We start from the raw sequence: 16,772 nt of genomic DNA, 5'->3' as shown, positions 1-16,772 counted from the left end.
ACTGTAAAATAACAGCTTTTAAATGACATAAATTTACTGTAAAACAACAGCTGTTAAATTACAGAAATTTACTGTAAAACAACACTGTTAGATTACATAAATTTACTAAATAAGTTACCTTAAAACAACGGCCGTTAAATTACAGAAATTTACTGTAAAACAATAATGGTTAAATTTCAGAAATTTCATAAAATAAAAATTTTCGGTAAATTTCTGTAATTTAACGTCTGTTGTTTTAGAGTAAATTTCAGACAGTCGTTATATCACTTTTTTTCTGGCACCCCACCTGCCAAAAATAAATAAATAAATAAATAAAATAAAATAACGGATCTTTTTTACAGTGTAGGTAAACTTGCAGCTTATCTTAATTTTTTTTATTTTCTTGTGTCTTAGCTCTGGGAATTACCAGCTATCCTCTTCCAAGTGTTTGCTTTTCAATATACCTCGAGAGCTGGGTAAAACTGCATTTTCTTATTGCACACCTTGGGCATGGAATAATTTGCAAAAATACTTTTTTGTGTCTTTCAGTGACTTTAAAGCCATTATAAAAAGCGGTATTGAAAGAATGTAATTGTTTTTGTTGAGAGGACTGATGAAATGCTGTTTTTATGTTATGTTATGTTATGTTATGTTATGTTATGTTATGTTGTAGCGTTTATGTATTTTATTTATTTACTTTTTATTTTATTTATTTTTGTGTTGTAAAAGAGATTTTAAATCTCAGTGAGACTTCCTGGTTAAATAACGGTAAAATAAATATGCAAGAGTTTAGCTGATCTTTTATTTTGCACTTTATCTCATTATAATGTGTCTGTTATTTTCAAAATCACATGCTGTATGGCTTAAAAATCACTTTTAACCTTCATAAACTCGTCAATCCCTATTGCTAAAAAACAGTCACCAGACATGGTTTTTGGATGTTACATAATTTAGATGATCTATTACTTTTGCATAAAGTCAGAGAAACAGAAAAATGCACCAAAATTCTGCAAGGATTGAATCATGAAATATTTATAATCATCTACGTCAACATACCTAAACCAACACTCAATGAGAAAGACCAGATGGGAGTCAAAAACATAAAAAGTCTACTATTCCTCTTTGCTGGCCTTTAATTGAACAAGAAAATGTTCCAGCTGGTGCCAAAACCCTTGTTCCCAAAGCCATAACACGTCTGAGTGGTCTAACATGCCTGTGTGAACTGCTTTAATTCAGTCAATCTCTAATGAAAAGGCATAAAAGGCCACACACAATTGTGCCGTCAGACTTAATCCTGGCCTCTCCACCTGTTCTCAGGACTGTGCTGCTCACACACTGTCTTAGTCTCTTGGGGCCCCTTTGGCCCCGACAAAAACGTCTTGGTGGTTTTCATTTTACGAGTTCGGGACCCCCTCTCTATGCTCATTATTTCAGGGTGGGGGCCGACTGCCAGTCCTGCCCTTGTTTTTAATAAGCAGGGATTTCCTTTTATTTCAATGGAATGTCGCATGTCATTCGTCGACTGTGCAAGTCGGTTGTCATCGCGGGGTTTTCTGGTCCTTGTTTTGGAGTTTTCAGACATCGTTCTGATGCGATAGCCAAACGAAGTGCCATAAAATGACGGCAGGAGGCTAACGGTCGGAGAGGGATATCTGTCTGTCAGGATTGATGGGAATGTTAGCGCTGTAGCTGTGGCTGGATAACGTGTTTTGCTTGTTAGCCTGGAAAACGAACTTCTGTTGGATTTGGTTCTTCTAAATATGCCTTCGGTTTTCTCTGTGATGTCATATTCCTGCTTGTCATCTACGATGTTAAAAAATCTTTCAATGTGACAATGCATTTCTTGTTGATTGTTGTCATCTTGTTGGCGAATTTCTCGCATCGTGTCATTCTCGAAGGTTTCTTCTGGTTTTTGTTTGTCATTCAGACCGGTATCCGTGATATCATATTGTGTGACATCTGTGAACTCAGTTTGTCTTTCATCTTGAGTTTTGTTGATGGTTACGTCTTGTTTTTGGCTCTCCATGGTGATGTCATGCTCCTTGAGATCCACCATGGTGTCTTGCTCCTTTGAGTCGCTTTTAAGAAAAACGAATTGTCAACACTTGAAGGATGGAATAAAGGTAGGATAAAGCAACAAGTCCCAGGAAGCTGTGGTTTACAGTAGATTGCCTGTCAACCATGGCTTCATGGGTGATTGTTAATTTTTTCTCAAAATATTACCAAACAATAAACAATTCCCAAGGAAAAATATATGTATTAATATGTTTTCATCATAACATTTTATCATTAAATGCCACCATTCTGCATAAAAAATAGTTACTGACAGCAATACTATAATAACAGACGCCATTTCGTAACACGACACTCCATTGTGATTTTGTTTATTTCAGTGGTTCTTAAACTTTTTTCAAGTACCACCTCAGAAAAAAATTGTCTCTCCAAGTACCACCAAAATGAGCAGTATTGAAATACAATAGCGTAGTTGGCCTAGTAAAGCAGCTACAAATCTGCACAGTTAAAAAAACGTGGCAGATTCCCTCAGAAATATAGGCTTTATGTCATATATGGCATATTATATACATCCTTTTTGATACATTTTTAAATGTGTGTAGCATGTACATGACATACACCATTCCTTCGTGTACCACTAGAAGGAAGCCTGCGTACCACTAGTGGTACACGTACCACAGTTTGAGAACCACTGGTTTATTTAGTTTGTATATGGTGGATAAATAGTGGATTCACCTTTAGCATGCAGTAAATTAGTACTAAATACTTCATACAGTTGAAACAAGAAGTTTGCATACACTAAAAAAAAGGAACATAGGCATTTAAAAAAAAAATGTCTGATGGTAAATCATACTAACGTTTACTATTTTAGGTTCATTAGGATTACCTAAATGATTTATATTTGCTAAATGCCAGAATAATGAGAATTGTTTTTATTTTTTTGAGAATTTTTTATTAATTTCTAGACAGTCAAAAGTTTACATCTATTTCTTTGGAATTTTTTAGCTTTGCTTTTAAACTGTATAACTTTGGTCAAATGTTTTGGGTGTCCTTCCACAAGCTTCTCAAAATAGTTTGAAGGAATTTTGAACCATTCCTCCAGACAGAATTGGTGTAACGGAGTCAGATTTGCTCGCACAGGCTTTTTCAACTCTACCTACAAATTTTCTATTGGATTGATGTCAGGGCTTTGTGATGGCCACTCCAAAACATTCACTCTGTTGACCTTAAAGCAAATTTTAACTAATTTGGCAGTATGATTAGGGTCATGGTCTGTTTGGAAGACCCATTTGTGGCCAAGTTTTTATTTCCTGGCTGATGTCTTTAGAGTTAATGTTCTTTCTTCATGATGCCATCTATGCTGTGAAGTGGACCAGTCCCTCCTGCAGCAAAACAGCCCCACAACATGATGCTGCCACCCCCATACTTCACAGTTGGGATAGTGTTCCTAGGCTTGTAAGCTTTCCCCTTTGTCCTCCAAATGTAACACTGGTCATTATGGCCAGCTCAATCTTAGTTCCATCAGACCACAGTACATGTCTCCAAAAATTAGTCTTTTTTTTTCAGTGTAATTTAGCTAATTTTAATCTGGCTTTTTTGTTGATTCTGGCTTGTTGTTGTCACACAATGAAGCAGTATGTTTGAGGTTTTCCTTGAAAACTATTCTACAGATGTGCCTCCAATCAGAAACTTCCAAAACCTTGACACCATCATCTGAGCTTTTTCAGAGGCATAATAATCTTATAGTATGTAAACTTGACTTTCAAATAAGGTTAAAACAATTTCTCAAAACAATATCTCAATATTCTGCTATTAAGCATAACAGGAACAAATTTGATAATCCTAACTTGTACACATACAACATATTTGGCCGGCTTTTATTAAAGTGTCGGTCAGTTTTTTCTGCTTGACAATCCAATTTTGCATTGCAGAAATAAAATTAAAGTGTGATAAACAAACTGAAAAATGTTGTTGAAGTTTTCCTTTGGTAACATAACTTGTAAGGTTAAAAATAAAAAAAGTAATCAATTGCAATATATCACAGAATTTATTTTGCAACATTATTGTATTGTGACACAAACGTCATATATCATGGTGACTCTTTAAATTTTCACCCCAGAATTTGAATATTCAAAATATAGTTAGTCATTAATATTGCTGTTTAGTGTGTGTGTGTGTTATGCTTGCCATAACAGCAAGCCAAAAAATGACATGAGAAATGATGTCAAAGAGCCCTGTAAAGGAACCACTGTATTATATTAAATTTGAAATATAAAATACTATTTTCAATGAATTTCAGTAGACGTCTGACAAAAGAAAAACCTCAAGAAAGTTAGTAATAATTGAAGCTTTTGATACAGTTTGTCTAGTTATTTAATCATCCTCTGCTGAAATTTTGAGAGACTGAATGTGCAGTTATGTTTCTCTTCAGTCTCTTTATTACTTCAACCTCAAATGGTTTGACTTACCTTAAAGAGCCCCTATTATGGGTTTTTGAAAATGACCTCCTATGCAGTGTGTAACAGCTCTAAGTGAAGTGAAATATCCAGCTAAGGCTTAAATCTAAAAGTGTGTTATGTTTAAAACTGTTGATTCTTCTATAAAAAAGTCCAATTAGAGTAGTTTAAAGCAATCATCAGGGTAACAAATCTTTATCCATGTCGGTGTGATGTTGATATGGAACTTAAGCCCCGCCCATTTGTTGCAGGCGCAGACCCGGGAAAATTGAAACCCCCGCCCACAAACACTGTAACACTGGAAAAACACTGGATTTAAATGCGCACGTGATCATGACCCTCTGTCGTTTGTCATTGCTATGGCCATCATCAGCTGTTCCAACACAATCTCACGGCAATTCGTAACTTTTTCATTTAGTGGCTAATTCGTATGAATTCGTACGATCTAATTCGTACAATTTAGTACGATTTGCACATCCCCCAATGACGGTTGGGGTTAGGGGTGGGGTAAGGTGCCACGCCTCCTTTTTAAAATCGTATCATTTCGTACGACTGAACTCGTACAAATTCGTACGAATTAGCAATATAGAGCAATATGCTGGTGTTTAACTGCATTGCTTTAATGCACTCCTGCATTGGGCTCACACATATACACTTTGACTTCTTCAAAACTGTTAATAAGCTGTGGTGGGCAATTCTCTCTTGCTGCGTCCCAATCTGCATACTATGCATCCTAAATAATATTTGAAACTAGAATTAGTATGTCCCAAACCATAGTATGTTGAAAAGAGTATGCAAGAGGTTCCTGAATCGTTTGCTATTTCCGGTAAATAATTTAAGTGTAGAAGTGTCCATACTCTAACTGCTGATATTGCCCACAATACATTGCGCAATGGAATGTGATTAGAACTACAAGCACGTGTGAAAAGTGTAAATAAACTACAAACATGATGGATGCGCGAGACCAACTGTCAAGTAGAGAGGCTTCATAAAAGATGTTTGAATGACTGTTAGTCAATATCTAGCCCACTGGAGAATATTTAAATCACATTATATATGTTATATTGCATCTGCAACAACAATACTGAACTTGTAAAAAAATGTGTTTGGATTTCTGAACGTCTGAATGAGAATTACCCAAAGGCCTGAGGAGATTTCTCTGCATGAAAGACTCATACATGGGAGATTAACCTGCTGCTGCTTCTCCCGTAAGGTAGGAAATTAAATATGACAGAAATGTGGATGGTGTGTGGATGATTGACAGGGGGCATAACTAAGCAACACAACGATCTGTTAAAGAGGAAGTAATATGTCCCAAAGATTGCATACTCTTCTGTTGCACACTCGAAAGTATAAACTTTTCCTTCACAAAAAAAAGTATATACTTTAAGGGTGTAGTATAAGTATGCAAATTGGGATGTAGTATCTGTCTCGCGCTGAATGCAGTCAACCTATTGCAACTGACTGGGTCATCGGACCAATCAGCACAGATTAGCATTAGGCTAAGGAGGGATTTGGGAACAAATGAATCGCTGAACGAATCATATGGAAGTCGCTGGGATAATTATGTAAAAATAAACGCATATTATAAGCCAGGGAAAGTGTTTGCATATCAGACTGTTGTTGGAGACCCCCAAAATCAAAATATGACCTTCTATAATGCAATATAGGGGCTCTTTAACTTATTGGGTTTTACAGTGTATGGCATGTGAAACATTAAGGCAAACTGGATGTCATGACCCTTTTAAAGATGAAAGAAGGATGCCTAACACCATTAAACTAGTAATAAACTATTGATCTTGCTGTATTAAATAATATAACAAACTGCAGTAGCACAAATGTAATATACTGAGGATCAGTGTCTCTGTTGAGCTGGCTTTGAACATAGTTTAACCAATCAGAATAAGGGACCGAAACTATTCGTTTTATAACATTGTGGTTTACATCATATCTTTTTATGTAACCTAAAACAAACTTTTAGCCAAGTAACATGCAACACATGTGGGCTATAAAGTTTACATATTTGTTTGCAGATTAAAGGACTGTTTGCCTGTAGGGCGAAATAATGTTACAGCATATTACCTTTAAAAGTACGTGGTTTCAGATGTCCAAAAGTCATAAAGAGTGACCACATCCTAAGGCTAAGTAAACCAGAAATCCCTTCTTGATTGTTAGACCCCAGAGACCTATGTTCAGAGAACAGAGTTTTGCTAGTCTGGAACATAAGCGAAACCTGCAAATACCAAATGTGAAATGATATTTGCAGCCTGACCTACAGCTGGATTACAGCTGCTATGATACTAAGATATTGAAACGCATGCAGTGATCTGGGTAGCCATGGGAAACTGAAAACTTTGTAGTTGTCAAAATGAAAATAATTGTAACATGAGTAGATTAGAGATTAGCTGTATTACAGTTCATGGACTTAATTCAAACCAAAAAAAAAATGGCTTAAATGCTTCTCTTTGTTGGCTCTGTTTCCACCTGGTATTAACAAACATTCAAATGTGTCTCTTGTGACCACTTGTGTTCAGATTGTCAAGACCCTTTCCTCCAATTTTGTCATGTACTACATCACTTTTGCAGGCGTGTAAACAATACTGCAACCTAACTACCACAGTACTATGTTTTTGTTTTAGAACCGATCTAGCCTGTCATCACTGTTCCTCAAAAATGTTGGAACATTGTTGCACATGCATTGTTTAACCACATAAGCATTTATGCTATGAATCTGATCTAATGCGTTTTCAACTATGTCTGGAAGTGGTCAATCTTTGACAAGATCAAAAAGTTTTAGACCCTGAGGCCAGCTGCATAAACATAGCATTGTCTTAAGTACTAGTTTGATCAACTAGTTGTTAACCAAGAGGCAATCAGTCTTTCTTTATGGATTCAAATTGAGAGTAAAAAAAGGTAATTTTTAGATACATTTTATCTGTGCATCAAATGTTAGTCAGAGAACAAAGATGACACCAATGTTCTGTAGCTGTGAAGTGGGGAGTAGCAAAATTAAAACCGACAACCTAGCTAATATACTGTACACTCACCAGCCACTTTATTAGGTACACATTACTAAACCCACTTTTGCCTTCAGAACCACCTTAATCATTCATTGCATAGATTTAACAAGGTTCTGGAAATATTCCTGAGAGATTTTGCTCCATATTGACATGCAAGCATCACACAGTTGCTGCAGATTTGTCGGCTGCACATCCATGATGCGAATCTTCCATTCCACCACATTCCAAAGGTGCTCTGTTGGAATGAGATTTGGTGACTGTGATGTCCATTCGAGTACAGCGAATTCATGGTCATGTTCAAGAAACCAGTCTGAGATGATTCGCGCTTTATGACATGGCGTATTATTCTGCTGGAAGTAGCCAACAGAAGATAGGTACATGTGGTCATAAAGGAATAGATATGGTCAGCAACAATACTCAGGTAGGTTGTGGTGTTACCTGATGCTAACGATGCACCACCACTAACCTGAAGTGTTGATACAAGGCAGGATTGATCCATGCTTTCATGTTGTTGACTCTAAATTCTGACCCTACCATTCGAATGTCGCAGCAGAAATTGAGACTCATCAGACCAGTCTACATTTTCCAATCTTCTATTGTGCAATTTTGGTGAGCCTGTGTTAATTGTAGTCTCAGTTTCCTGTTCCTAGCTGACAGGAGAGGCACCTGGTGTGGTTTTCTGCTGTTGTAGCCCATCCGCCTTAAGGTTGGACATGTTGTACATTCCGAGATGCTATTTTGCATACCTCGGTTGTAACAAGTGGTTACTCAAGTTACTGTTGCCTTTCTATCAACTTGAACCAGTCTGGCCATTCTCTTGTGACCTCTGGAATCAACAAGGCATTTGCGGCCACAGAACTGCCACTTAATGGATATTTCCTCTTTTCAGACCATTCTCTGTAAACCCTAGAGATGGTTGTGCGTGAAAATCCCAGTAGATCAGCAGTTTCTGAAATACTCAGACCACCCCTTCTGGCACAAGCAACCATGTCACGTTCAAAGTCACTTAAATCCCCTTTCTTCCCCATACTGATGCTTGATTTGATCTGCAGAAGATCGTATTGACCATGTCTATATGCCTAAATGCATTGAGTTGCTCCCATATGATTGGCTGATTAGAAATTTGCGTTAATGAGCAGTTAAACAGGTGTATCTAATAAAGTCGTTGTTGAGTGTAATTGGCCTTTTGAGTTGCAGCATTTGCACAAAAAAGCATAAGCTCAGTTTTAGTTTTAGTGCTATTCAGTTTCAGATAGGTCATCATAAGTTATGTAAACTCCATAATGTTTACTTAAGTTAAGTTTACTTAAAAGTTGAGGTCTTATCTATATAAAATGTGTAATGGTTCATGAGAGTAGATGGAGCCAAAGATATTTTTGTCACGCTTTGCCTTTTGCGACTGTCTTATTGGCAAAACGTCTGTAGAGCATTATGGGTAATGCAACTGTTCTGTACATTTTAACTATTCGGAATTCGATTGTTTTAGAAATTTGAAAAAAGTAAAAAAAACATTTTTAAATAAAATAAAATTTTGAAGATTTTATGACTTTTCAATAAAGTCACTGTGTATGGTTCTTTACTAGATAAATGGTTGATGCAAACTGCTGGGTTCAACAAAAAGGATATTGAATCATTCCCAACAGTTCTGTCTTTTAACTGACTTTTTGCAGCAGGCCTCAAATACACACCCAAATTGACCAAAATCAGATTTAGGAATATGTCCTAGAATGCTCTTGAGTGGCCTGTTCAGTCTCCTTATTTAAATATGATTGAAAAGCTGGCGGGACTGGAGTGGAAACAAAGATCATCAGTTATATTATGCTTCTGGTCTGACATGCTCTTGGATAAACACTGTTTGTGGGTCTGTTTAGGGCAGCCATAATGCTTAGAGATCCAACATTTGCAGGTTCAAGCCTTATAGAGATTGTTGAGATTATAGGGGAGTAAATAACCAGCAATCTATTCCACCCTCAATAACAAAGCTGAGGTGAGATTGTTAAGCAAGGCATTTTTTTGGGCATTTTGGTGCCTTGGAAATGATTGAATGGCTGCTCCCTGCTCGAGTCGTGTGTTCACACTGTATGTGTGTTCACTGCTGTTTGAGTGCACATAGATGAGTTAAACGCAGAGCCCAAATTCTAAGTATGGGTCATCAAATTTAGCCACATGTCACGACTTTGCTTTTCTTACTGATCCAGGTACAACATTTATGTCCAAAATATTTTCTTGACCTTATTCCCTATCTATTCCTACTATAAATATAACTTGTGCCTAAAATCTGAGGGAGAATAAAGTAAATAAAAATTATGCAGAAGCCCCTACTTGCTGTTGTTTTAGGCGTAAACTTGACATTACATGTAAACATATCTCTCAAATCTGATTGATTGATTGGAATGTTGTTCCATGATCAACAAGAAGTAGATCCAGGAACATGTTCTACTTTGTGAAATCATATTAAACTAACTTTCACACTCAAGATATGGGCTCAGATTTTAAAAAGAGAGATGACAGATGGACCTTTTGGTGGACTCTCTACAAAACTAATCATTTTGCACATAGATTTACTATAACATTCCCAGAATCATTCAAATGCAAATTAATACATCAATATATTAGAAGTGTTTTCAGTATGTTGAGATTTGTCTGAAATTTACCACAGCTCATGATGGGACCGGGGTGCATTAAGACTGCCCCCCTTCTAAGTGAATAAGCTTATCATATTGGACCCTCTCACCACTGGGGCTGAGACAATGTTCCTACCTTAACAACAACCTTGTAGCTTAGTAATGTCTTTGAGTGCAGTCATGTAGATAAATTTACTTCATCTGTGAGCATCAGGTTAAGGCCATGTCTAGCATGAGTTCAATAAGTCTGGCCTGCTCTACTGTGAGTTTCCATGGAAGTGAGAACATCATACTTTCGCCAGCTGAATGCCAGATACAAACCACACAGGCCAGAATGTCACTTAACGCTGCCTCAGTGGCACAGAGGACTCGTGATATCACTCAAGTATCCTCATTAACCGTTCAAGAGGATGGATGAATGAGTCCGTTACTTTTGGCATCCAAATATGTAAGCCATCTATTTCATTTTAAGTAGCTTTTACTGTGCAATGGCTTTACCCTCAGCCCATTCTCACCCTTCCATATTGCTGCATGTTCAAGAGAGCAGGGGCCGGTTGCATATACTACTATATTATTAAAGCTAGTATTAACATGGTGTCTGCTCCATTTGGAAGGGCTCATCCCTGTGCCCCAATCCAGTGTTTCACAACCACGTTCCTGGAGGAAGAAGATGCCACCCTGGGTGAATGCCCATATTGCCCATGACTAAACCCGCCACTGAGTGTGTCAAATGTACCATTTTTGAGCCCTTCAAAGTGTCCAGTACTTCGGTTTGGAATGACACTATACAATATGGTGGCCATGATTGTTTTCAATTTGAAATACAAGCTATATGTGGGTAATAACAAATTACATTCATTTAAGTATAATTTTGGGTGCTTTTATTCTTACTAAACTAAATTTTAGGGAAAAAAACTTTACTTTTAAAAAGAGATTTTTAAGTCTAATAAGTTCATATGACTTGTTCACAAATCTTGCCGCACTGGAGAGTTTGTTTTGCGAGAGGCTGCTATAGAAGTGGATCTCCTTCTGTCATTTAGAGCATGCATGGGTCACGCCTGTAGTTTGAAGATGATGGCAGAAGCCAAGCAAGATCTGAGCAAGTTAACAAGGACAGATAAACAGTGTTAATGTAAATGACAGGTTTTGTGAGGTTATTGTGGTCATCACACAGGAAAGAGATGTGTGAAAGCTAAGTCAAGTAGATTAAAACATGCGGTTTTAAGTAACTAGAAACTAGCTACATGAGTAGTTTTTTTTTGTTTTTTTTTTGCTCTCACTGTTTTTTAGACTTTTACTTTTACCCCCTGCCCTTTTTTAACAATGGTGTTATGGGGCGCACTCACACTGGCTATCCAAATCGTGCCAAGGCCCGTTTCCCGAATCGTTTGAGAAGTGCGAGTGCTCTGAATCATGCTTGTAATATCTCAGCACTTTATCACATCCTCCAAGCCATCAGGGGGCGCAGCAATATTGCCCTATACTCCTCAACATTGGACGGCGGCAGTGACTCTTGTTCCTTTAAACTCCCCTCTAATCAACCTAAGCACCACCACCTGTTCTTTGCTCTATATAAGACTGCTTTGTATCCTGCTCTGTGTTCAGTCCTGAACCCTACCTCTTATGCCTCGTCCAATGTACAGTTAAGTTGTTCTCTAGGTTTTTTGCTTGATGTTCTTATTTAATTGTTCTGAGACCCTCATGTCTATTTAGTTTTGTATGTATTTTGAGAAGCTCGGCTTTCCTATTTTGTTCTACTTTTTCAATCCTGGCTGTAGAGAGATTTTGTCTCTCCTTTATGTCAATTTTTCTTCAGTAAAGACGTATTATTTTTGGAATTCATACGTTGTGGAATAACTTTTTTTGTTCCTTTTCTGCTCTTGGGCCAGAAGTCGCTGACTTAGCTCATGTAGTAAGAACTACTGCTAACCACACCGTAGACCCTGGTTCGATTACCACTCAGACCATTACAGGGCTCAGGCACGGTTCAGGCAAGTGTCCTTCTGCCCAGTTCAAGGCAACTGTACATAGTGCGAGTACGCCCATATAGTCTTCTTGGAATGTGACATGATCTATCAGTGAGGTTTTAGATAGTCTTACCTATTATCCTCTACAGCTCCTCCGTCTTCTCCCTGCTCATGGGGCTGGTAGGATGAGGGCAGATAGAGATGTAATGTTGGAGTTAGACTAAGGTCCTCTGTACAATGTTGAGATGTTTCTTTGTAGTCATCTTTTCTTCTCCAGATAATCTCGCACATTGGAGTTTCTTCATAAAGAATGAAATTATTGAAAATTAGTTTGTGAGAAAGGGACTGTGAGAGTGATCCTTAAAATCTGCATGAACCAGAAGTTACAGAGACTTTTATTTGAGTATTGATGTACGCCCAATTGAAACTAATTTTTCAGTGGGAGACGGGGCTTTCTTTTTGTGCATCATTCCCTCATAGCAAACTGCAAACAGGAAGTGAGATGTGGTCAAGAATGTTTTGGCTGAAGCCATCAAACTAATATCAACAGAGAAGGACCACCACTCAAGACACAAAAGCATATGGTCAGACTGTGATTTGAAGATCACCAAAACTTTTTTCAGGTAATTAACTTGCACAGATTCATTGTTCACCCTAAAACAAAGTAAACACTGTACATTTTCATTTCACACAAACTTTAAATTTGCTGTCTTGCTGTTTTGTGTCTTGTCAGCCTTTGACACTATTTACTCTACACTACACTATTAACATTGCAGCAACATTCTTCTGCTAGCTTATAACCAAGACTTAAGCTGACATAAACAATTTATTCAATCCATGTTACCATGTCAATAATTACACTTGTTTCACACGGTGTACTTATTGAACTCTCAGTATGTCTTGGCTCAATGAAAAACATTTGAATCTTACTAGTAATTCATTTCTGTTGGTGTTTTTGGAGCATTATCTTCTCATTTGTGGTCAGATATTCAGATATCTGATGGGTATCTGATATTCAGGTCAGATACTATTACCTTTTATTTAATAGGTTACATAATTTAAATGTAATGAACATTTTTTTAAGGGTCAGATCTACACTATAAAAAATCTGTGATATTTTTTATCCCAATTTTTGTTTTAACTGTCACATCAACCTCAACATTGCTTTGTCACTTTTAACACTCTGCTATTGGTTCCCATAGTCACAGGGGCTATTATCACAACTTATTTTTCTTGTTATCTTGACAAAACGATTATTTTATTATATTGATAAAGAACAAAACATTTCTTGAGTTTACAATCTACCTTTTTCTGCTTATTCTAAGAAGATGTCCTAGACACGCATACAGTAACTTCATATTCTGTTATTTCCAGGGATTTGCTCATATATTCATTCATTTTTAGTCAGCTTAGTCCCTTTATTAATCAGGGGTCGCCACAGCGGAATGAATTGCCAACTTAACCAGCAAGTTTTATGCAGCGGATGCCCTTCTAGCTGCAACCCATCTCTGGGAAACATCCATACACACTCATACACTTCTTACACAATTCACCTGTACCACATGTCTTTGAACTGTGGGGTAAACTGGAGCACCCTGAAGAAACTCATGCAAATGCAGGAAGAACATGCAAACTTTACACAGAAATGCCAACTGACCCTGCCAAGGCTCGAACCAGCAACCTTCAGCACTACCTACTGCACCACTGCATCGCCCAGGGATTTACTTTTTCAAAGTAATTTTAAATAACCTGCGGAAAGGACATGTTATCCCATTCATACATTCAGCAACTTATTTTGTGCCATCTAGAACTTATTTTGTGTCATCTAAAACTTGCTCTCTAAAATGGTAACAGTTGTGGTATATTATTGTAAATAATGATATATAATCATATGAATGCACAATAATTATGAGCATGTGTGTTTGTGCTCATATTATGGTTTTTCTGAACACTATTAATGTGTTGCATGAATGCACGTCTCGAAATACAGACTTAACTGCTGCTCTTAGCAAAACACTTGTGTTTCACCTTTATCATACACAATCATTAGGTTACATGAGGAAGATTCTGTTTAAAAGGCTTGAGTGTTCATTTCACATGTTTCAATGATACACTGGGCAGGTATTAAATTTAAACTTATAAAAATAATGAATACATAAATAAATAAAAGCAAAAAAGTTAAGTTGTGATAATGAGAAAACTATTTTTTGTTATGTCTCGATCACGAGAAAATTAAGTAGTGATCACTAGAAAACATGAGAGAAAAATATTTGCATGCATGGCCTCTTAGGACTTCCGTAAATGTTAGATGTCAATTTGATGTTGTTTTGACAAAGGTAGTCAATAGACATCAAATCAATTAGTATTTTTGACATTTGACGTTTTTTTGATATCATTTTTAATGTCAAGGTGCCAGCTGGGTTTATAGCAGTACCTGGTGCTCGTCGCCCCATTCCCAGAGGGGCAGTGGAAGGCCTGGGGGTTAAATCCAGAGGGACTCTCTGTCTGTATACACTGCTTCTTGCCCTCTCTCTCTTCTCTGTTCTTTTTATCCCTACGTATGTTTCCAATACCTTCAGCTCACTCTCTGTTTTAGCACAGTCTCTACTGAGCTGCTGTCCTCGAGCAGAAGTGGAATGAGGCCTGTCTTTCTCATCTTTATGGGGTGATGATGTGGAGCAGTTGGAGGGTCGTGGTGACAGGACACATCGCACTCCACATGCTGTGAAAACACAAACGCTGATCTTGATTAATAGGGTTTAAACGGCTTTAACTGCAGCCGCTGCCAGCAACAGCTGAATCTCAGTAAAGTATGAGGTAAATTACTGTTAAGCAGATGGATAATAAGCAGGATAAATAGTATCGCTGTCATAGAGTTTGATGTTTCATGAGTTTTTTTCTTCAATAACTTTGTTTAAAACCTTAATAAGAGAGTAAAAAAGCACATCTATTTTCATATATTATTTAGTAGACACATATGTGCTAGCATTACGAAATCTCAGACACTGGTTTGGATAAAGAAAGCTCAGAGTACAGAGACTTTAAGGAAACATGAAATAGATGATTTTTCAAGCTATCCCATTCTTAGAAAAGAATAGAATAGAATAGAATAGAATAGAATAGAATAGAATAGAATAGAATAGAATAGAATAGAATAGAATAGAATAGGTTTCCCAGAGATGGGTCGCGGCTGCAAGTGCATCCGCTGCGTAAAAACTTGCTGGATAAGTTGGCTGTTTATTCCGCTGTGGCGACCCCAGATTAATAAAGGGACTAAGCCGACGAGAAAATGAGTGAATGAATAATAGAATAGAATAGAATAGAATAGAATAGAATAGAATAGAATAGAATAGAATAGACATTTTTTCCAGTATTGGGTTTTGGCTGGCAGGCATCCGTTGTGTTAAACTTAAGCCGGAATAGTTGGTGGTTGATTCCACTTTGACGACCCCTTAACTGAAGAAAAATTAATGAATGATGGACATTTAGTTTGCCCTTTGTTATTTTGACCTATTTTACATGCTGTTCCATTTGTTCCTACTTTTAGTTTATTCCCTTGGCTACTACTTGTTTCATTGATTGTGTTCACCTGTGTCTTGTTTGGTTACCCATGTGTTAAATGAAAATGATTGAATGAATTGGAGTTTTGTTTGAGTCTGTTTGGTTCCATTCGCTCCCATTTTATTTCGGCTACTCGTTGTTTCATTGATTGTGTTCACCTGTGTCTTGTTTAGTAACCCATGTGTTTATATCCCTTATGTCCTTGAATTATTTGGCTATATCTGATATCAACCCTTATACTCTCACACCCTAATAGTGAATGAAAATGAGTGAGTGAAACAAATTGGGTTTTGTTTTGGTCTTTTGGCTTTTGCTTTGCTGGTCTTATTTTTATATATTAATTTATGTAAAATAAGGTATTTCTGCATTTAGATCCTACTCCCTTATCCTGACCTTGCTGTGAATATAATATAATATAATTTAATATAATAAAATATAATATAATATAATATAATATAATATAATATAATATAATATAATAATTTTTTTTTCCAGTACTGGGTTGTGGTTGAAAAGGCATCTGCTGTGTAAAACATATGAATGAATAATGGACATTTAGTATGCCCTTTGTTATTTGAACTATATTAAATGCTATTCCATTTGTTCCCATTTTTTAATTGATACCTTGGCTACTACTTGTTTCATTAATTGTGTTTACCTGTGTCTTATTTATTATCCATCTGTTTATACCCCCTCATTTCCTTCTATTCTTTGGCTGTTGTTCTGTCTCAATTTCCATACTATCCATCCTAAATAGTATTCGAAAATAGAATTATTATGTCCCAAACCATAGTATGTAAAAAAAAAGTATGCCAAGGTTCCTGGATGGTTTTCTATTTCCAGTTAAAATTCGAAGCGTAGAAGCATCCATACTCTAACCGCTAATATTGCCCACAATATATTGCTCAATACATACCCATGTGTTTATATCCCCTCATGTCCATCAATTCTTTGACTGTATCTAAAATCACTCCTATATATTTTCTCACTATACCATACATTAGTCTACTAATGTGGTCTAATTAATAGAGGGAATGAAAATAATTGAATAAATTGCAGTTTTGTTTGAGTTCGTCTGGTTCCACTTGCTTCCATTTTATTTCGGCTACTCCTTGTTTCATTGATTGTGTTCACCTGTGTCTTGTTTATTTA

General features: G+C 36.8%; 1 protein-coding gene across 8 annotated transcripts in view; it reads right to left on the bottom strand.

The window, feature by feature from the left end:
* Window positions 1-988: 988 nt before the first annotated feature.
* The window catches only part of LOC101884065 (uncharacterized), a 28,258-nt gene continuing 12,474 nt past the window's right edge, over window positions 989-16,772 (bottom strand). For 4 of the 8 annotated variants that reach the window (XM_087265261.1, XM_087265262.1, XM_087265263.1 and 1 more), the window contains 3 exons: window positions 14,494-14,781; window positions 12,193-12,358; window positions 989-2,057 (listed from right to left, as the gene is read on the bottom strand). In XM_087265261.1, the coding sequence (XP_087121387.1) occupies window positions 1,268-2,057; window positions 12,193-12,358; window positions 14,494-14,781 (1,244 nt within the window). In that variant the 3' untranslated portion in view covers window positions 989-1,267. Of the gene's footprint in view, window positions 2,058-12,192; window positions 12,359-14,493; window positions 14,782-16,536; window positions 16,692-16,772 lie in introns of those variants that run through there. The other 4 variants (XM_087265266.1, XM_087265268.1, XM_087265269.1 and 1 more) reach the window with 2 other exon arrangements.

Source organism: Danio rerio, chromosome 8, assembly GCF_052040795.2.
Source record: "Danio rerio strain M-AB ecotype USA chromosome 8, GRCz13ab, whole genome shotgun sequence".
NCBI classification, from domain to species: domain Eukaryota; kingdom Metazoa; phylum Chordata; class Actinopteri; order Cypriniformes; family Danionidae; genus Danio; species Danio rerio.
The sequence above is the reverse complement of the archived record's forward strand: the minus strand, read 5'-3'. Positions and strand labels throughout refer to the sequence as shown.